The sequence below is a fragment of the Cataglyphis hispanica genome, chromosome 18 (assembly GCF_021464435.1).
Source record: "Cataglyphis hispanica isolate Lineage 1 chromosome 18, ULB_Chis1_1.0, whole genome shotgun sequence".
NCBI classification, from domain to species: domain Eukaryota; kingdom Metazoa; phylum Arthropoda; class Insecta; order Hymenoptera; family Formicidae; genus Cataglyphis; species Cataglyphis hispanica.
The window spans coordinates 4,181,685-4,204,036 of NC_065971.1; the positions used below are offsets into that span (position 1 = coordinate 4,181,685).

At 36.6% G+C, this 22,352-nt stretch overlaps 2 protein-coding genes and 1 long non-coding RNA gene across 4 annotated transcripts; 2 read left to right on the forward strand and 1 right to left on the reverse strand.

The window, feature by feature from the left end:
* The first annotated feature begins 28 nt into the window (after positions 1 to 28).
* On the forward strand, positions 29 to 17,053 carry LOC126856290 (tribbles homolog 2). The gene is made up of 4 exons (XM_050604690.1): positions 29 to 450; positions 6,023 to 6,723; positions 9,424 to 9,725; positions 14,024 to 17,053. Exons 2-4 carry the CDS (start codon positions 6,403 to 6,405, stop codon positions 14,484 to 14,486), a joined length of 1,086 nt encoding a protein of 361 aa, XP_050460647.1. The 5' UTR covers positions 29 to 450; positions 6,023 to 6,402; the 3' UTR covers positions 14,487 to 17,053.
* LOC126856328 (uncharacterized) lies at positions 9,625 to 18,501 on the reverse strand. 2 transcript variants are annotated; one of them, XR_007688347.1, is made up of 6 exons: positions 18,066 to 18,501; positions 13,786 to 13,875; positions 13,415 to 13,596; positions 12,451 to 12,680; positions 11,627 to 11,766; positions 9,625 to 9,736 (listed from the first exon to the last, which is right to left on the reverse strand). It is a non-coding gene; the product is annotated as an uncharacterized LOC126856328 (long non-coding RNA). The 2 variants fall into 2 exon arrangements; XR_007688346.1 differs by lacking the exons at positions 9,625 to 9,736; positions 11,627 to 11,766 and having other exon boundaries at positions 11,773 to 12,680.
* Positions 17,891 to 22,331, forward strand: LOC126856278 (uncharacterized protein B0303.7-like). Its single transcript, XM_050604676.1, has 6 exons — positions 17,891 to 17,946; positions 18,500 to 18,578; positions 18,681 to 18,810; positions 19,136 to 19,897; positions 19,983 to 20,249; positions 20,326 to 22,331. The coding sequence occupies exons 1-6, from the start codon at positions 17,925 to 17,927 to the stop codon at positions 20,443 to 20,445; spliced, it is 1,380 nt and encodes a 459-aa protein (XP_050460633.1). The 5' UTR covers positions 17,891 to 17,924; the 3' UTR covers positions 20,446 to 22,331.
* The last annotated feature ends 21 nt before the right edge of the window (positions 22,332 to 22,352 follow it).

Consider the following 22,352-nt stretch of genomic DNA (forward strand, 5'->3'; position numbering starts at 1 on the left):
GGGTTACGTCCGCGTTCGCCTGTCCGCCAGATCAGTTGTCAGCTGCACAATGGCAACATCAGTCTGTGCTCTCTCGTCTCGTTGCTGCCGCCGTCGTTTCTGAGCGGTGGGCCGGCCCAAAACGGTTTGGACCGTCCGTCGCGCGGTTACCACGAGTTCTTCTCTCGCGTATACGCGCGCGCTCTCTGTCCTTCTCTCTTATTCTTTGTTCTCGTCTCGGAAGTTGATCGCGGAAGACGAAAAATTATTCCGGCCGTGTTTCGAAAACGAGATACAATACAACCAATGCGCCGCGTCCGTTAACGTGACGCAGCAGCCGAGTGTGAGAAGCCAAGAAGAAGAAGAAGACTGACGAGGTGGATTGCGGTAACGCCCGCGGACGTCCAATCGTCTAACCACCCACCGATTCAGGAACGACGCACGGCAGAAACGACGAAGGAAAACACGAAGGTAATGTTCCGTCTCGAGATGCGATTCTCTCTCTCTCTCTCTCTCGTAAAGTGTGAATCGCGCGCGGGATGACGGGAATTTGGTCGGCGCGTATGCACCTTCCCCTAATTCGCAGGAAACGCATTATCGACCGTGGAATACTCGAGGGATTACTCGTTTCGGGGGTGGCAACGATAGTAGCGCGACATCCCGGTCATTGCTGCCGAGTGCTTGTGTACGTCGTCGTCGTCGTCATCGTCGTATATTATGTCGCGCGACTTCAGTGCAAAGTGCAGTGCCTATTGCATTGACGCTATTATCATTGCGAGATTGCTTGGGCATATCTGTTGGTTACGACAACCGCTTTGACCTGATCGCGCGATTCAAATTTTCTCCACTCGAGAGCAATTACGACTTTAATTTTCGATGCAATAGAAGAGTATATATTTTACGCTGCACGTTTCGGTCACATTGTGTTTTTTTTTTTAATTATGATATGCTTCGGATCACTTTTTGCACCGCTGAAATATCGATCGTTTATTGTCGCATGTGTCGAGCAAAAAAAAAAAGGATGACGCCGAATGAGTGCTGCGTCATGGCCTCTTTGCATTTCGTAATGATTTCGCGGATCTGGATTGTAATTCTTTTCTGATAAAGCCGACCGGATGTAACGATGTCATTAAAGAAATATTCGCGAGATTCATGTCAAGGAAACAATCGCAGATGTCTTTGCACTGTTCAAATGTATGAGCAATATTTTGAAATCGCGTTTCCTCGTTCTATTAAAAATCTTTCAAGCTTTTCAAAATTTTTGTAAGAACTCGCAACACACTCGAATTCAATCAAGCATAATTAATCCCTGTTTAAAAATATTTAGCTTATATTGTACACGTGAAAATACGCGTCGAGATGGATTTCTGCTTGTTTATTTCCATTGAGTCAGCGTTTTACACTGAATGATGGTGTTTATATTGAACGAATGATTTGACGCAGATACTAAAAACCGGTATGATCTCAGAATTTACGTCGACGCTCACGAAAACAATTTTTTTTTTTTTGTTTGTTATTTCTGACACAAAGGAAACGTGACAACCGGTGTTAAGATTCATCTTTCCCAATCTTTACCGGAAGTAATGCCCGGCGAGATCATAGCTATTTCGATCCATGTTTTTATGTTGCGAAATGTCAAGATGAGAAAGAGACAGAAAAAGAAAGAGGATGCTGTGCGATAAGGGTTGAATTCCCCGATTTTTCGAGGACTCGGGTCGTTTTTAAACAGAATGGATGAATTTTCGCAGTATATAAACGGTGGTAGAGCGGTGGACGTGACAAAATGGTATCAGGCCATTTATTTCGCGAACTTGCGTCACGTTTTGGTTGCACGCGCTATTAATGCAAACGGTGCCCGCAATATCGTGCGCACACGCGCGCGCGCGAGCGCGCGTGAGACAATCGTGGAGCTCTCCGCCATTTTGACCTTACCGAAGGATATCTCTCTCTCTGGTAAAACGTATATACAGACTGCCGGTTGCACGCGTGCGCGTGTCGTTTCGACACACGGCGACGGCGACGGCGACAACGACGACAACGCAACACTTTACTAATTCCAAACTCGCGATTTCGTCAGATACACGCGTTTCATTGAGGGGAACGCACGTGGAGGGGTGGATAAGACCTCGACAGTGCCCTGGGTTCACGCACCTGCCGGCTACATCGGCGGCCACGAAATCAGGCCGTCTTCACTCGACAAATTGTAATTCTTTTATAATTTGATTAAAATTTTAATTCTCTTGCAATCAATTACACTCCCTTCGTTTCGCATAAACAAAAAGTTATGCATAAAAATTACGCAATACTTATTCAAAGATATATTCATGTGAAAGGAAACAAAAATGGATATTATGAAGAAAGCTATTAAAAAGATTAGCAATTTAAACTTTATATAATTTAATACGTGATAAAAATTTTATTATTTCTTTTAAAATATTATTTTTACAAATACTTTTTATATGTTTTATATAAATATAAGATTTTTTTAGAATATTGCATGTGCACCTTTGACTCATATTCGATTCATATTTTATATTTAAAATACATATTCCTTTTTCATTTGACACATGTATAAAACTGAATTGAAATCGAGAAATGAGATCAGCTGGCATTTATAGTTCTATCTTTTACTATTTCGATTTTTTTTCTAAATGCGCGATATATGATTATCAATCTATTTCAAAATATTCGTGAGAGTTAAATTTAAAAAATCAGTACAGTCAGATTGGAATGTCGCCGTTAAGTCATCGGCGAATAATATCTCGTGGATGCCAATAATCGATTCAACTCTGGGCCTGTTCACCTGTCGATACGGCTCTGACCTCGCGATTATCATGGCATCCACGTGATCGGTGATAAAAGTGCTTTCCGCCTTGGAAAGTCCTCTACGGTGATAAAAACGCGATTATTTGCCATCTCCTTCGTATCGCATAACGAAGAAGAAACTCGACGGCGAGGGGGTGCGGAGGGGGACGGAGGGGGCAAGGAGATCGCGTTGCACAGCCCTGATCTTTGGAGCCGCTGGAGACTCGTTGTTGCGTCGGTGTTGTCAACTTTTGCGCAAGTGCGTAGATATCGTAATGGAGGTCCCGCGAGTATCGTCAGTCAGCATCTGCCACGCGAATGATATATGATTTTTTAAACGATTTGATACAAAGCTCGTAAACAACCAGGATTGAGTAATATCTCACTCAAAATTGTCTGACATAGCTATTTCCAATCGATATCACCGATCACTAAAATGACCACGAATGCTAAAACTCTGATAATAATATGAGCCGTTAACAAAGATGTGTGACATAAATGTCAAATTAATTCCTTATAAAAGCTTTTGCCGTAACAAAAATTTTGAACTTTTTTTTAGAAAAGAAAAAGATAATACATAGAAGCCGGATTTTACGTTAATTTTATTTTCAATTATCTCGCGTAGAGGAGAGATTGCGATTTATTCATTCTGCTTCGAGTCTCTCGATATTCTGTCTCATCGATGGATTCTTCGTTTCGCATATTCAAGATCGGCATAATATTTCATCACGTTTATCGGCAATTTACTCGATGAAATGCCGGTCTTCGCGTTCGATTCTGTTGTTCATTATCATCGAGTTGTTAATTATCGTTGTTAACTCACTATTCAATTTGAATGAGAACAATGTCCTACTAATCCTGATTTTTAATTAGCATAATTGAAAATAAACGTTAACATACGTATATTCTATGCTTCTAGAAAGTAAAATTTAATTGTACACGAACGCGCGAGATCCACAGCTTTCTTATTAATTTGTGAATCAGAGGGAGAGCCGCAGGCATATATTTTATAAATATTTATAAAATTTCTATCAAATGTGAATTGTATGTTATGTGTGAAAAAATACTACAATAAATATGTTTTAAAATACCAAACATATATATATGTATATATGCTTTCTCATCTTTAATGTCATTGAGTGTGGCTACGAAAAGACATACGAAAGCTGTAATTTGATGTGAGATCGAATTTGGCTCGTTTTGTTGAATTCATGTTTCTACGACGAAGTCGCATGAAAATGAGCATACGCGGCACGCCGGTTGTATGCTTCGAGGAGCTTCCTGAAGGACGACTGCGTGATATTTGCATATCTTGAATCGGCATTGAATGATTATGCAGATGAAAATGTATAAATGCACTGCTCGAAGGGCGATGCCGGCCGCGGAAGCAAATTTCATTTTTTTAAAGTTAGTTTTATTTATTTGATTTTTTGTTATGATAGTTGCTAAACTTTATCGCAGCTGATTAAAGCTTTTTTATAAATTTTCGGAAAAAAAAAAACTCCGGTAAAGAGAGATATTCAGTTATAATTTGAGCAGAAACTCCTAAATTTCTTCATGATAAGCCAAGTAATGTTTATGTATGAATCTTTATTCATTCTACACAATTCAATTACGTAGAATTATAAATGCCTCGATAATTTCACGCAATTTAAAACGTATATATTTTTATGAAAAGTTCAAATATAAAATTAATTAATGCGTATTTTACTGTAATATAGAACATAATTTCGCAAATTGAGACGCTTGATTAAATCGAATATTCCCATTTAATTTAATAGCTATTATAAATTTACATTTATTTCGATTCGTTAGTGCAATCAAGGATTTCGATGATGCGGCGAACAGTTGAATTGTTTTGTAAACATCGTGGATCAACAGCGTGTCATCGACATTTATCGGGGGGGAGGGGAGGGATGGTCGGGGAGAACAAGGGGGGAAGCGGAGTATTTACGATAAAATTACGCGCGTGAGTCATGATGCGAGTGGATCATCGTAGCCGTTACTATTTCAGGCGATCTCAGATAAATTTGGCCGTACTTTTCTCCCTGGAAAGGAGGGGGAATCTTTCCTTCCGCAAATAATTATCGAGCGAATGTTTTTCGCGTCTATTACCGCCGGTGGTCACGTGTACATCTCCTCTTTGTGTTCGATCATTCATAAAAATGTCACGTAATTTCGTCGCCGCAGATATCTTCGATCAACAATCAGTGCCGGCTCTAGGCACACGCAAAGTCGTATCGATACTTTTGTAACAGGAACAATCTATGCCTATATTTTATAACATAATAAACGTTACGAAAGTTCATTACGAATAATCTCTTCGTTCTTGGGTAATTAAACGCAATGCAATTTCTATTCTACGAATTAAGTAAGCATTTGTGCAAAATGCTGTGTACGTCTTTCTGATTTATATTGACTTTCTCTAGGAACTTCTGCAAAATTTGCATTTGCATTTTGCTTGATATTTATGAGAGATTAACACGTTGTAAATGTAACATTTACAACATATTTTTCTACTTCTACGCTTTATTTTGTGAAAAAAAAATTTACACCTATGTGACAATGCAATTAAACGAATGATTAAGATTCATAACATGGTCGCATCGTGAGATTGACCGGAGACAGCGAGATAAGCCTCGAGCCGGCGTTGTCTCTGCGTCCCAACGATATCTCCCTGACCTTATGAAGTCGCGTCCCCCTTCTCGACCGTAGAAATTGCGCACGAGACAGGAATGTCGAAACGTCGCGTATTTTGAAATTGTCCGTGAATCATATTATGGACTTTGCGAACGGAACTATTGTCATCGTCGAATCATGTACAGGCGTATAACACGTAGGCGTAATTATGGTGTAGGTGCGCCATGCCTCTTCTGCTATTTTGGCCAGGGCCAGCACTGCACGGATTACCAAGAGAGAATAAAATATATTTTTTCTTTTTATATCTCGCGAAAAATATGACGACGAATCGGAGAGCTGGACATAAAATTAAACGCCGGTTTATTGCATTCGTACTCGCAATCGTTATGATCTGCTATAAGCCTGATTTTTAGTTTTATTTTTTTGCTATAAAAACTGTTATAATGTTGTTAAATTGTAAAATATTAAGCCACTGAATATCTTATATTTTATTTTTAATTAAGGATTGAAATTAAAGAGGTAATATATATCGAGATAAACTCATACGTAAGTTCTATAGTATTATATTTCTAATACTCTCGTTCCTTTTGTGTTGTAGAATCAGTTCTCGACAGCGACCGACTGATTATCCACGAAGATCTCTCTCCGTCCAAGAACCCAGCGCAGCAACATTACGAAACGGCACTGCACGGGTTCCCACTCCCAAAAGCACAAGTGATATTTCTAACTAATAGCTTAACTCGTTAGAGCTTATAGAAAAGCCAAACCCGTGAAACAGAATCCATATTGCGCTCTTTGTACATATTATAAATGCCGGGTATTCAGACTGCAACGCATTGCGACTAAATCCAAGTGACGCACGAAGTGTGTTCAAAGCATTTTACTATAATCCGCGATCGTTGTGCGCGAACCAGGACAATATAATAGGAACTCTGTCTGTACACGAGTAATATATCGAGTGTGTGCGCGGGACGCAACATGAGGAGAGTGGCCAGGCAGCATCCACTGCATCTGCAAATACCACCGACCCGTACCAATAATGGCAAGTTCCTGGTCGGTCTTAACGGCAGTCAGGACGTCATTCATCAGCAGCCGTCGCCACAGCAGCAGCCGAGCAGCGACGAGAACAGCGCGGTGGTGCCGCCGAGCTGCGTCTTCCCGACCTGCGAGTCTGTGCCCACCGACCTTCACGGGGTGCCACTCATACTCGGGGATCGATTCCTGCTTCTTGGTCCGGCCGAGGGTAGCGCTCTTTATCGATGTGTCGACGTGCACAGTGGTCAGCAACTCGTTGCAAAGGTCAGTATCGAGATTTTTTTGTTCACAAATTGTCTGCTCCAAGTCGAACAATCAAGCGTTTCAAAGTCGCTCGTCAACAGATAAGTCTCTTAGCTAGGGATTTACAGACATTCCTTCATTATCAGTTTAAATCTGCAATATTTATTTTCGAATATCTAGATAAGTAATAACTTCTTTTTCATTAATAATATGTAATTATATACTTATTGAATAAATAATATATGTGATTTTTTTATATATAATATATTCTTTTAAACGGATTGTTTCAAATATTTTCTTAAAATGGGGAAGTTAAAAATTAGTTGAATAAAAAAAATCGGTATTAAAATAGAATAGCAAAATTATTCTTATAAACGAATAATGTAATAAATAACGAAGGTTTTTGCAATATGTCGCGATAACAACACTATTATGAGTTAGTCTTTTGCATAATAAGTCCGATGAAGCGTATATATTGGCGGTGGCATGACATCGCACGTGGATGCTTTTACAGCGCACTGCAGCTGCCGAGTTTCCATCCATTGTGGCATTATATAATAGAGTACACACGGACGTAACGGTCCGCTAATGTTCGGGTCGATCCAAGCTTCCTCACTCGTTGCGAGATCGACGACGATGTAACTGAGCGCATTTGTCTGGAAAAGGTTTACGATTTCCTCGAGGAAGGTTCAATTAATTCCTATCTATTTCCGTTGAGATAATTGTTCGCTATTCAAATTTGAAGTATTTTTATCAAAACTGAGATAAATCAAGGAGTAAAATTAATACTTTGCAATATCCAATATATTGACAACTAGATTGGATGTTTCGATAAAAACGAAAAGAAATTTCCAATTTCGGATTTTAATATTTTATATTGAAATAGAGATGGATTAATCGATACAGAATGTTATGATATAAATCAAATTGCTCGCGAAAATGATTACGTTATTTAATTCAACTGCGAAATCGACTATTTAGTAAAAATTAGTATGCAAACTTATGTAAATTTACACGCATATGTACGTCATTTCCTGTTTATTGAATATATTTTTGTTTCTTTGTGTTTATTTATGCCGTATTTACAGTTCAGAGTTTCGATTTCGCGATCGTTTAAAAGAATTCACGTATCATTTTTTTTTTTTTTATTATTATTATTATAAAGAAATAGAAATCACTCGAAAGGAGATTAATAAACGCCATATAATACGTTTATTGCGTGGACCCTCCCGCCGCGTTTCCATTAACATTTTACAATCGCCGCGCGTTATACAATGAGCGAGCCGGCTTACATCATCGCGCTGCGAACAAATACAAGGTTGTGTCACCTCGTGTCCCGTCTCACCTCTCACCTCGCATATCCGTCGCATATCGTCGACACTGTCCGTTATTCATAATCGCGGACTAAAACCACGGCCGTTTAATTTAATCGACGATTACACGAAAGCATCGCGTGACGCACGCTTTCGCAAACATGTCCGCTTTGCAAATCACAAGAGTTTGTGATTTCGAAAAAAAAAAAGAAAAAAAAATGGAAGCCATAGCTATTTCGGAGAATAAGAGAGGTCGCGATCACTGTTCTGAGCTAATGCCATTAAACTCCTTACAAAGGTTCAAGGTTGATGAAGTATGAATAGAGCGCATTGATTTATGAATAACACTAAATATATATATATATTTTTGCGGTTTTTTATTCTTTATTCTATATATTATATTATGTTCGATAAATGTGTTAAAAACTTGAATGCAATACTTTTTCAAGTTTGTCTAAGGTTTGACCTCTTTTTCTTTATATACATTTTTCAAATTTCCAAAATGATGCGAGTGAAAGATTTTTCGGAATCTTCGCGAGTTTACAAAGCCGGCAATCGATGACCAATCGGCTCGATTTCGTAAAGAACGCACAGTGCTCTTATTAAACTAATGGGACTCGAATGTCGAAATGGTGTCAGGTTTCAACACGAGCCAGAGATGAACAGCTGGACAGAATTTCAAAAGTAATCGATAATTTTGTTCGCTACGTGAAGTTTTCGTAATTTGAAAATTTTTTATATCGATATCGAATCGACAACAAATATTATTCATAAATAAATATATATGTATATAGAAATTACACACACACACACACACAAAATATTGATTAAATTCTTATCCACTTGCTCCTACTCTTTATCGCATAAATACATCGAAGATTAATTTTAACTAAAGCTTGTAATACGTATGATTGTTTTTAATTAGTTCGGTGTGTATCTCGATATCTGAAATCCGAATCCAATCATTAACTAGAAAAATAATTAAGAAAATTAGAACGGATATAATTTCATCAATCTTAAACATCGTGTTCGACGTCGTATGATGAAACGAAGAATCATGGCTACATATCTTTCTAATCATCATTTAAATTCGAAATTAAATCGCTTTTTCAAGGATATCCGCTTGGAATAATTCAAGCTCGTTGAACGATAATTTATTTTGTCCATATTAAAATTAAATAATCGAAAATAAAATTTGTCAAAAATGTTTGTTAAAGAGAAATCTTTTTGCTTTTTTTTTAATAAAGTGTCTTACAATATACCAAAAAAGTAGATTTATTAAAAATAAATTGTGTATGTGTAAAATTAAAAAACCCTTTAATTTCTAATGAATATAAAAATGAGTATAAAAACATACCTTTATAGTTCACTTCCGATCCGTTTTTAACTGACAATGCATTTGACTCAGGCGCTGACCGTGGGCGACAAAGGTTGCGAGGCATTGCTGCAGGCCCACCTTCGTCTGGAGGGCACCGGTGCGGCGAGCGGAGTGGCGGGCGTGGTGGAAGCACCTGGAGGTCGGCGCTTCCTCCTCTTGGAGGGCCATCACGGTGACCTGCACGCCTACGTAAGGGCGCGCAGGAGACTGCGCGAGCCTGAGGCGAGACGGCTCTTCCGGCAGGCGGCCAGGGCTGTTGCGACTTGTCATGAGTACGGAGTCGTACTGAGGGACCTCAAGCTCCGGAAGTTTGTCTTCGCCGACGAAGCGAGGTGAGAATTTCCTACAATCATTAAAATTAACTCCGCTTTGCTGAATTTTTATTTATATCACAAATCTGTTTCTTGTGTTGATAATTTTTTTTTTAAATATTTGCTAATCTTTTTACACTCTCTAAATGTTTTATTAATAAAAAGATATAATTTTTTTTTCTCTTTTTCTTTCTTTAGAATTTTTTGTTAATTTTGTACTTTTGTATATTATATTATTTATATTATGATATGAATTATTTTCATAAATAGTACATATTGAGCACAGAGCGATCGAAAGTGTTTTCCCCAACAATTCATTGAAAATATAAATGACACTCGTCATCCCTAGATCGAAGCGAAGATATCCATAGTATAAAGTTCGCGTTCGCTTTTCCGAGTGAAGGGGAAATCGATTGCTGTGGGTGTGTTTTTCTCGTGCGAGAGTGACCTCTCTGTTCTCGACGCTGGAAAAAAATACGAATGAATATGGAAATGAAATAAATACAAAGCAATTCGTCGAGGATCCGTGACATTCGCTCGAAGGAGAGCGCGTTTCGCTAACGAAATGTTCATTTTACGAGTAGATTGTAGATGTATCAACATATACTATTCGTGTATCAAATTCCAATCCCTAAACATTCATTTATTTTACAAATTCTTCAGAAATTAATATTTTTTTCAAATTTGGCGCAAACAATTTCGTTTTAAGGAAATATATATTATATATCTATAAATTTAATTTGAGACTAAATTTTCACAAACTTAAGCAGGTGTATTGAAATCACCTAATAGTAACAAATGATTACAAATCCTCTGGATTGCGAGCAACGTGATATCCGCTATTGCATTTATCAATCTCTGTCTCTGTTCAATCCCCATTGGACCGCGAATCGAGATTGAGGGTGTGTATGCGAAGCCTGCTTGCGCGACGTTATCTCGGTGTGACTATCCGATACGACGCACCCACGTGTCGCTGTGACAGAGGCAAGCACATAAGAGCTACAACCAGCCGAGCTAGGCCAGGCCGGGTGTATCGGCGATCGGTGGGAGATCGACACATATGTCGCTCCGTTGTTGGCTAATCGCATTCCTACCGCTCGGCGGGTTGTTGCTACTGCTGCTGCTGCTATTGCTGGTGTTCCCGCGCGCACACGTAGAATAAGGATAGGGGATCCGGGGAATGTTGCAAGCCAGAAAAGCATATTGGTTCATCGGCTGCTGGTTTTGAAACGTCGGTATAATTAGGAAACGCGTAGCTCGTTCGTTCCACCAGACGCGGTTGACGTTCAACACGGCGGTATCCTTTCCTCCCTTTCTCGCCTTCCCCGGATAAACGCGAACGCTTAGGACGCAAGCGTGAGATTACCGTAACGCATGCATTACGATATGTCGTTGACGAAATTTTAGATAATAATGAACTAAGTAAGAATTAGAAATTTAAATTGATGTATTAAATTCTTAGTCGACTATGCAATATATTTTCTATTTTATATGTATTCATATATGTTATGTGTGTGTATATATATATATATATATATATATATATATATATATATATATTATAAAAAATTATACAATTATATCAAATTTGTTAAGCTCTTCGATTTTAAGAGGAAATTATTTAAAATTCGTAAACGTGTCTCTTTAAAATTTGTAGCAACTTTGCACGTGAGTTTAGTTCCGGATCTTTCGCGATGATTTCTCTTTCCTTCATCGGTCATCTAGACGGATTAAAACAATCAAATCAGTCTTTTCCCGAATGCTGCGTGAGAGAAAGAATTCGATCTATGGTAATTGCTGAGTGCATCACGCGTACATCACATGTCTCGCGGTAAAACACACGCGTCGTTGTCGAGTATGTAATGTTAGTTCAGTGAAAAGCATGATTCGGTCTCGTGACCGGATTTCTCTCTGCCACGTACCTTTCGCAACGGCACGTTGGTCCGGTTCGATGCCGAATTCAATCAGAAGGATCGTCATTCATGAGGTTAATGATCCATGCGACTAAATTGTCGGTCTCGATTCTTCGCACGCGTGTACGAGGCATTCTCTATTCTTGAAACTGTAAATTCGTGACGTTAACTTGAAACGTGAATTTGCGTTTATTTTTGCGTACATCCGGAATTACTTGTGAATTTTTGAAGAATTAAAATTGAAGAATAAAAATAGAATTAAAATGGTCATCGCTTGCAATTATAAAACGTAAACCTTTAATTTTGATATTAATAACGCTAATTATAAAGTCGCTATTTTAAAATAAAAATATGAGAGCTTCTAATATTTAAAGAATTACTATTATTCTGTTTTATATTTAAAATAAATATGTCATAATTTTTCTAATAATAATTTTTCTAAGTATTCATATGAAATTCATATTTCACACATTTCGTGCGACGTGTTTTTTAGTTTTGGATTTTCCTTATTCAACATAAAGATCGATATGATTGCGGGAAGAAAATAATCAAAGTCAATTTTGCTATTTAGAAACATTAATTCACAATCGCATTCGCGAGCGTAGTTAAATGAATTCATTAATGACTCTCATTATTTGCTTTTTTCTCATTTAACTCCACAATCATAATATTAACGAAGAAACAAGAGTAAATTGATTGTATTTAAATAACCGTCGGTTCTATAATATCGACAAACGTTTCGAGTTTGTAAATTTCACAGACTGTCCAAGAAATCAAATCGCGTCTAGAATCCGCCAAGAGGTTCTTGAACCCGGAGTGATATCGTGTCATACTGTACGCGGCTGGCGGTGAAAGTTTGCGAAGAAAGCTGCGGCCTCTCTCTTTCTCTCTCTCTGCAGTTCCGCGACCGCGTTTGGTTCATCACAAACAGTCTAGCGTGCCATCGCGCTGGTTCGATTCATTTGCTCGTGAGAGAGGCCATTGACACTCGTACGGATTGTCAAGATCGTAACTCTTTCGCGTGTATGTTCACCAAAGATGCGTTCCGTGACACTCGAATCTTCTGAAATAATGACGAATTTCAATTAATTTCATTAAAATGTCTTTGAAATGTACAATTTCATAAATTCTATAAATTATATTGTATAAATTAATACAAATTCTATTTTAATCGCTTGGTATAAATAAATATCTTTAACCTATTATAAATTTTTTTAAATGTATACTTATGAAAAAGAATATATAAAAATGTAGATATATTGAGATAAGACGGCAATTAATAGTGTACAAGTTGAGATTAAAATAATACAATACACTTTTACTAGCAAAAATTTGATTTGAGGAATATACATTTTATTCCTGATATTATGGAAATAATTATTTGACATATAATGATAAATTTAATATGACTGGGATTTTATTTCTTTCGATAATTTACTTTTTCTCAACTATTGTCTTACTAATTGCGCAGAGATATATCCTGTATACAAAATTTTAAAATAAATGAGGTATTATCATCCAATAAGTAAAATAGTTCAAAGATAACGCTCTAAAGTATATCTATGTCAGATCTTTGTAAATAGTTTAAAAATAATATATAAGTTTAAAAATTATATATAAATATATAGAGCTAAAGAAATATTTTTGTAGGAGAATATTTTTTTATATGTAATTTGTAGCGCTTCCTCGAGCTGGCTACGCCATTGCGTCTCTCCACCGAATATTGTGGGCGAGACTATGAGAACTCACATCGAAAGAGAGTTCAGAAGTTACCCAAGAGCCAAGAATATTACGTACACGCGCGACTTCCGCGTTGCAGGTTGATCAACGCAGCGGGAACAGCGACTGGCCAGCTGCGCTTTCCTCTCCTTTCCTTCTCCTGTCATCGCGCCTTATTCCATCACTACCGACGACGGACTGAGAACAGCGATGGCGATGGCTCAATCGCGGTGTCCTCTTGCTAAATTGAAATACCTTGCCTTCGGGCGCGTGCGCATAAAAGGTTGCACGATTAGAGATTCTCGGTTTCGCTTCGCAAACTCACGGCAGATCATAGCCAGGTCGATAATAAATGCAAGACTTGGCGCAACACATGCTCGAGACACGCGGAACAAATTTTGCACGACAACGAATCAGAAGGATCGTAAATCTTTAGCAAGATTTAATACCTTATTCTCTGTAGTTTGATCTTTAATCTTCTCGATACTAGGTGCCATTTATTATACGCCCTTGTCAGCTTTTGAATCGCTTTTGTATATCTGAAAAGTGAAATGAATTAAGATTAACGAAAGAAGAAAGAGACATTTAGATAAAATCGCTTATTTTGAAAGTGACATAAGAGACTTGTTTTGAAAAATTCTACACACTTTGACGAATTCTAATATCTTTTTTTTTTTGTCTTTACAGAACACGGCTTCGCTTGGAGAGTCTCGAGGACGCGGTGATCGTGGAGAACGACGACGACAAGCTGACTGATCGGCGCGGATGCCCGGCGTATGTCGCGCCGGAAGTGCTGCGCTCTGGACGTGCTTATTCCGGCAAGGCAGCAGACATCTGGTCGCTGGGCGTGTTGCTCTACACGATGCTGGTCGGCCGTTATCCGTTCAATGACGCCGAGCACGCGTCCCTCTTCGCCAAGATCTCGCGCGGCCAGTTCGCGGTGCCGGAGGGCCTGAGCCCGCGTGCCAAGTGCCTGATCCGTTCGTTGCTTCGAAAGGAGCCGTCCGAGCGACCGTACGCCGAGGACGTGCCACTGCATCCGTGGCTGTCAAAGCCGCTACGATTATACTCGTCGACAGCTTCCGGCAACAGGTCCTCGTGCCAGGACCAACTTGTACCAGAGCTACCTACCAATCCTCAACAAGACTGACTCTCCTTTGGGGGAAGAATCACTAATCTGCGCGCGACGGCGTCATTTTTGCATCCTAGTGTTTCTCTCGCGCCGATAACCGGGCCGAACTATCAGGCCGAGAGAAAAGAGTTAGCGCAATCAAAAGAAGAAGGAAGGAGAAAAATAACTTTCTTTTAACACATTGGCTGTGTCCGTAGGGAATATAGCGATAAGTTTTGACAAGTAAAATGTTCTTCGATCTGTTTGATATAGCGCCTTCGGGAAAGATAAACATGTAAAGGATTGAACGAAACCGTTATCAAAAGAGAGCAATGTGCAGTAAAAAATCTTGTTTTCAAAGAAAAAAAAAGTATAAGTTGAGAAATATATACCTTGGCAGTCAATGTGTTAATGGCAGCTGAATCACGCTTTACTCATATACGTTCAAATCGCGCTATCTCCAGTCTGTATCGAAAAATTGTATCAATATTTACGTCTCAGAAGACGCGCGGTTAAACACGGCTAAAGATGCCGGATCCTCTTTTTTTCGCCGACAAAGAACGGCCTAGAATAAGCTTCGAAATGTACTAACAAAGAACGAAAGAATAAAGTTCTCGATGGAAATTTTTATATAGAGGAGAATAACCAAAGTCTATTTTAAATTCAATTCTTTGTTTTCTTCGTTTAGTGCTGTAACTTTGGAGTTGAATGGTCGAAGCTGGAACTTTGAACGCAAGATGATATTATATCTCAATAAAGGTAAGCTCACTCTAGTCCCGAGATTACTCACGGTTGAAGCACTGAACAACGAAAATAATTAAAGGGATCCTCTGTAAAATACCGTCTCGATTTTGGTCATTCTCCGCTTACAATTTCGGAGACAACGTGACGCAAGTGATTACAAAAGTTTTTATTGGCTAAAGAATCTTAGATTCGAGAAACATTGCCATTACTTGGTCCAAGAAATCATTCGCCTTGTTGCTTACAAGTATATTCGCGCGCGTGCGAATCCTTTGTGATAAAATCTTGCGGATTCTAAGCGACGTATGTGATACAAAATATACAGATTGTTAAGCGAGCGGTTACTTGCAGTCATCTGTGTCTCTGAAGTCCATGTATATTAATTATTGTAAACAATCGAATTCGATGTTTGTATTGTGCGTTAGATATACTCGAGTACATGCTCGACTTTCTTGATATTTCGCATTGCGCATCTACACGGAATGGTTTTTACGCTATACTGGTTGATTCATGAAAAAATAGCTATATATAAATTCGAACGAGCGACTGGAACATAATGTAAATTCGAATACAACTCTAGTGAGCTTTGTATAGTATAGTACATACATAGTATAAAGCGATGAATAAATGGGATTAAAGATTGAGTCGGATTCAAATTAAAAATTCGTATAAAAAATATATATTGTATATAAAATAATACAGTACGCGAGAGTAATTGCTTAATAACAAACGTTACCAGAGCAAAATCGAACAAATTAATGAACGAGTTTCTAATCTAACATCTGGCTCATTCTTCCAAGCATACCCGTTTACTTATCATTATATCACAGAGTCAATCAAATTTACTAGACGGACATCAAAGAAGGGATACTTCTTATTTAGATATGATAAAACCTCGTTCTCTGACCTAGAAACATTGCCCGAAAAGTTCAAGACTGCTTGGACATGTGGCCTATACAATTAACTTTATTAGAAAAAAACACTAAATACATGTTGATCAGTGAATTTCTAACTTAAGAACAATAAAAATACGCTTCTGGATTACTCAAACGACGAGTATCTATGAATATATAAATGTGTTCATCAAGGGCAATGTTTTCAGGTAGAATTCTTTCTAGTTAATCAAAGACACGAGATTTACCCTCTTTTGACTCAAACCTTTGAAGTTTGAAGTCATCGCTTGCGCGATATATATGTTCAGCTCACTAGATAAAATCGTTTCGAATTTAAAAACGAAACAAAATAAACGATCGACGATCTTGTATCAGTTGCACATGAGGCTGCACATCCTATTTTGAAGAATTTTTTCTTAAGAATGAATCATCATAATAAAATTTTCTGACGAAATATTAAAAGATACAAATATTAATAACTTTGGATTGTCGATGAAATTTAGCCTCATGTGTTCCAAAGCTTATAATCTGTATGCCAGGTGACGAAGCATTCTCGTTCGTAGAATTATCGGCTTAGGCATTGAAGTTCAAGAGGAAAGCGCAGGGATGATGAGATTGTCGATCGAGACTGCAACTCGATCCTTATCTTGCTCCCTCATGTTTGAAGAAAGTACCATGTGTTCTTGTATTTAAAATACATACCTACCTACCCGAACTCTTTTCTAACTTTCGCGGAAGTAAGTAAGAGAGAAACCTTTTTTCCTTGTTATTTTATAATTCTCGTCCGGGACAACATCGGTTCCGACTTTACAATTCCTCTCGTATCATCTTAAGTCAGGATACAAACGCCACACGCGTCCATCAACTTTCAATTGTCCTAAGACACGATTAATTATTAAATCATTATCTAGGTGCGACAAGGGAATTTCCTCTTTCTGTATATAGGCAAAATAAAATGGCGTTTATGATGAAGATCGTCGTGTTCTCTTTCTCTATTTTGTTCAATAGCCAATTAATGCCAAATTTCCGATATTTTAAATTTTTTTGGAGGAAGTAAATTTTAATTTGAAATAAACAAATTAGTTAAAAATAGAAAATAGAATTCAGGAATGATCAAATGTGTGCATATAAACATAATGTGTACGATAAATATCATCTATCTATTAGTTATATAAATTCCTTAATATAACATTTGATTTGATGTTATGTGATTTATTGTTTTTCATAGCACTTTGGATAAGATGTTCAAAAATCAGTTCATCAGATCAAAAATCAATTTTATACACGGTCTACAAATATCTTAATCTAACATTTTTACCTTACATGAAAGATCGACTTTTTCATTTATAACAAAGAAAAAATATATATTACACAATTTTTTGAATAACTTGTGTAAAAAATTTGCAAGACACATAGGATTTCATATAAGAGAATCATATTTAAATAAAAGAAAAAGATTAAAACTAACATTTTAAAGAACATAAAAGATTAGATATTGAAAAAGTTTTGAGGAGGAAAGATTTAAATCTTCAATAATATTTAAAATTATATATATCGAAATAATCTGGAGAAAAAAAAAAAAAAAGGTAGAAGATTATTTTTATTACTTATCCAAATTTCTCATAAAACTTTCCAGGATGTCAAATATAGATCAAAGAGATTGCACGAATAATAAGTTTTAAATCAAAGAAATATACAGCGGTATATTTGCGATTGATTAATTAACATTATGTTACAATTTATAACGGATCATAAATTCGAAAGCGGCTTGAAGTTTGAAATTTGCGCTGTCATAATCTTAAAATGACGTCGGCTGGCGCAGCGAGCCGCGACGAATGAAAAAATGGCCGCGAACGTGAGAACAGGTGAGTGATGAATGTAACGAATTGTTAGTGCCGCAGTCTCGCGTTTCCGTTTGCGATCTCGGAGTCGTAGGCGTTTCCGTATAGCGGAAACTCGAAGGGATGACGCGTTTTGTGCTTACGTTTAATCGTTTCTCGCCGATAAAGCCGACCGAGCACTGTGTCGCAGCGAGCGCGTCGAACTCTCGATTTCTCCGCTTATGATTCCGCGAATTTCCCCTGCGATTATCAGCGGACGTGATAAGGCACGCCACGACGCTCCGTGCTCCGTTTATCTGTTCCGTGATATCTGTCTCGACGTGTAGTGGGCGTACATCGCGCGACGACACGAGCCGCATCGACGACGTACACCGGGGCATCTGTCAGAACGTGCGCTTTGTTTTGGAGAATTTTTCACACTTATCTGAGATCGCACACGAATTTTGTGTATGTGTTTGTGCGCGCGTGCGAGAGCGAGTGTGCGTGCGTACCAGCGCGTGCGAGGAACGGATCGCGTCAAAGCTCACAATCAATTGCGTCGTTTGATCTGATCTGAAGTTGTCATTGTCGCTTTCAGAGATGCGAATACCAACGCGCGCGGCGCCTCGTCCCCCTGGCCAAAGTGCGACGCAGAGAGATCCGATCTGGAGCAGCAGGTATGTTAATCTTATTATTTATATAATTCTGACCGAAAATTGTCAGATAATGCTCCTAGTAGGTTCTATTGGAAAGTCTATATATTCTTCTTATCCTTCTAGCAATGACATTTTTGGAAGTAGCTTGATGACGCAATCTGTACAAAAGAAAAAGCCACCTCCACGACCTCCACCTCCAAAATTTAATCAGAACCATATACAGTATCAGAAGGATCAGAAGTCAAGGAAGCCGGTAAGAATTATGATTTATAAAATTTGCTTATAATTTTTAACTCAATCTATTATCATCACAGAAATATTTTTAAGAAATAGTTTGTATCAATAAAACATATGCTTCTCTTATAATAGCAATACATTAACAACAGTGAAAAATATATTGTAAGCAGAATCTGCAGTTTTAAATGAAAACAAAACAAATAAAAGCTTGCTCAGAAGTGTTTCTATTTAAATTGTAGTCTGCATTGTACAGCAATTTAATTTATCAGATGCAAATGTATATTAAATTAACAAACTCAATTTTTAAATCTTATGCATATATTTTATTTTGTGCACATTAGACCAGACCAACAGAGCTACTGACTAATTTCTTTGGGCGGAAGAAGCAAGAGAATCCTCCTTCATCACGTACTACGAGTCAGTTGCAGAATCCGATATTACAATCCACAAACTCTATTGCAACGGTATCTTTGATAGATCTCAGTCCACCTGGATCACCAACATTCACAACTCGTTCTAGTGATGGGGTCAGCATCGATAGTTTTGGCAGTGATGGAAATTCCAATCCATCTGTGTTCACAAGTAGTGGAAACACATCGCAAACAGAAAGTGCCTTTGAAGATGATTTTGATTTTTTTGGTATATCCACCAAGAAAGTAGTGCAAAATGATCCATGGCAAACTAAGACAACAATACAGGATCCATTTGGACCTTTGGAAGAAACATGCTCAAATGTGCCTCAAGGCGCTGGTGGTACGTGCCTCTTTCCACCTAATTTCAACAATCATATAACAAATAGTGTGCCTTCCAATCTGATCACTTCTAAACCTTTCGTCACATCGATGCCTACGATAATCCGAGCAAGACCTCCTAAGCCTCCAGCGCCAAGGATACCATTTAAAAAGCTCGAGCCGGTACCTAAGGAATGTACCGATTTTAAAGTTTCAAAGAGCAGTATGATGAATAAATCATCGGCGATAGATTTTTCTAACGTCTGGACCAATGACTACAAAGAAAGTAATAGTCCATCACCACCTATGCCTACGATTCCGCCACCAGCACCACCTGCGGATTATTTGGCAGAATTGAATGGCGAGCTTAGCGTAAGTATTATAAACTTAAAGTTATACAGTGTGTTTAAGAGAATAAAGTATGTTTGTCAATAACATATAACATATAAATTTACAGGGAGATTCCGAAATTAAACCTTATGGTATTGCGCTGTATGACTTCCCAGCAACGCATCCAGATGATTTAGCTTTAAAAGAAGGGGATATTGTGCAATTAATAAAAAAGATCAATGATGATTGGTTGGAGGGAAGAATAGGAAATCGTCAAGGAATGTTTCCATTTAATTTTATTGATATTAAAATACCTCTGCCAGGTTTACCGGACAACATAGTTACAGCGCTTTATACTTTTGTAGGAGAGACCAGTGATGACTTGTCATTTGAAGTACGAAAAATTTTACAGCAAGACAGTTGAATGAAAGGGTCTATTGTATTCCTAATATATATCTGACATGTTACAGGAGGGTGCAAAAATTACAGTCATATCGAGGATATCGGAGGATTGGTTGTATGGTGAGTACAATGGTAGAAAGGGACAATTTCCAGCAAATTATGTTAATAGACTTCCGCATAATATCTAAATATTTTATCAATATTTTATATTAAATCTATTAACAATTTATTGTTTTACGAGATTCTGGAAATCTTCGTATTGCAAACATTATTTATCAATTATATCTTCATAAATCAATATTAAGGATAATGGAAAAAAGATAGGGTAAAAATGATTTTTTTATGATTGTGTACAAATTACTTGAAAAAAATGCAAATTTGAGAAAATTTTATCAACGGAAAGACTGAATTAAACATACGATTTTTATTGTCATATAAAAATGTTATAATGTCCAATAAAAATAATCATTGAAAGTATAATCGCGATATATTATCTTTAGAAATTAAAAGATAACATTTTCTGCGATATATTGATAAAATATGTACAATTTGTTTAGTCTTTCTAAAAGTTTTTCAATATCATATATTGTTTGCAATATTTTATAAAGATTACTGTTGAAGTAAATCACGTATAAAGTTTCTATGTTTCTTATTTTTGAGACTTTATATGAATCTATATTGAGAATTCTTTCACCAAATATCTTTTTCATATATGTGCCTTATATGTCTTCAATTGTAAAAAGATCAAAAACATCTAATTTTCATTTTCCTATTACACATATATTTTGTACAAGATTGTTTAAGATTTTCTTGATACTGTGTATCTAGTTTTGAAGAATTTATTTTAATTTATTTCAAAATCACTTTAAATATTTCAAAAAATTCTCTGAGAATTTTTTTATTTACAAAGACATTTTTGCAAAAATATATTTGAAAGTGTATTTTCTGATGTGTACAAAAGATAATCATTTAAGCATTAATTTTATATAAGGCATAAAAATGGTTGATCTGCCAAGGTTTATAAATAATCGTAATAATCCAGTTTAGTTTAAATATTTGCTTCCAGTGTGTTAATTGAAACAGTTTTGATAGTCAGTTTTATAAACAACCAAATAATATACTTTATTAAAGTATACTTTATTATGTTCTAGAATATAATTTAGTCAAATATAATTTAGCACGCAAATACAGAGTTATAACTTTTGTGTTGTACATATTATTTGAATTTAATACATCTCTAAAGGTAGAACTATTCTATACATCTTTCTATTTATGCGCTCTATACATGTAAATTTCGTTTTAAGAATAAATTATAAATGATAAAAATGATTATCCCTATATATAAGTAAATATGTTTTATATTTATATTGTCACATTTACCACCATGTATTTTGAACTAATTTAGAATTTATTTCAGTTAAGAGTTACCAACAAAAAAAAAACATAATTGATAATACTAGTAATAATATATATTACATGAGTGCATAATGGTGGATAAAGACAGTTTAGAACTATTCATTTATTCTACCTTTAAGATGAATAAACTCTTCATGTATGTATATTTAATTATATCTACATGTGAATTATGTGTAATTACATGTGACGAAATTGATTCGGTAAGCCGCATTGAAATATATTAAAATATTAGATTTTGTATGCAAAAATTTATCAAATCACTAAATTTTATAAAGAAAAAAATCAAAATTTTTCTCCTACCGAGAAAAATATAAATCTTAATTGTATATATTAATTTATCCGAGAAATTCTCATATTAGTACAGTATTAGCATATTTTTTCTAGTTATTAGTATCAAAGGTCTGTATGGGACCAGGATCTTAGCATATAAGATGAGATTAGAAAAAGCGAGTGATAATAGCAAAATTGATAGTTATATTTAAAATGTAATAATAAATCTTTACCATGTAATTAAAATGCTAATTAATTTTTAAAAACTATGCTGTTCTGCAAGGAATACCTAATGTGCAATGTGATATTTTGCAATGTTTAATGTGTAAACATTTCACATATGTGTGTATGCAAAATAAACTAAAGAAAATAAATAAATTTTCCTGTATCTGAATAAATTCCAGAATTA

Excerpts from the sequence above, each read along its gene's own strand:
- LOC126856278 (XM_050604676.1), top strand. The coding sequence starts at position 17,925 with ATGGCCGCGAACGTGAGAACAG. Across the intron at positions 18,579-18,680 it reads GATCCGATCTGGAGCAGCAG|CAATGACATTTTTGGAAGTA; the intron begins GTATGTTAATCT and ends TTATCCTTCTAG. Across the intron at positions 19,898-19,982 it reads AATTGAATGGCGAGCTTAGC|GGAGATTCCGAAATTAAACC; the intron begins GTAAGTATTATA and ends ATAAATTTACAG.
- LOC126856290 (XM_050604690.1), top strand. The coding sequence starts at position 6,403 with ATGAGGAGAGTGGCCAGGCAGCATCCACTGCATCTGCAAATACCACCG. Across the intron at positions 6,724-9,423 it reads GTCAGCAACTCGTTGCAAAG|GCGCTGACCGTGGGCGACAA; the intron begins GTCAGTATCGAG and ends CATTTGACTCAG. Across the intron at positions 9,726-14,023 it reads GTCTTCGCCGACGAAGCGAG|AACACGGCTTCGCTTGGAGA; the intron begins GTGAGAATTTCC and ends TTGTCTTTACAG.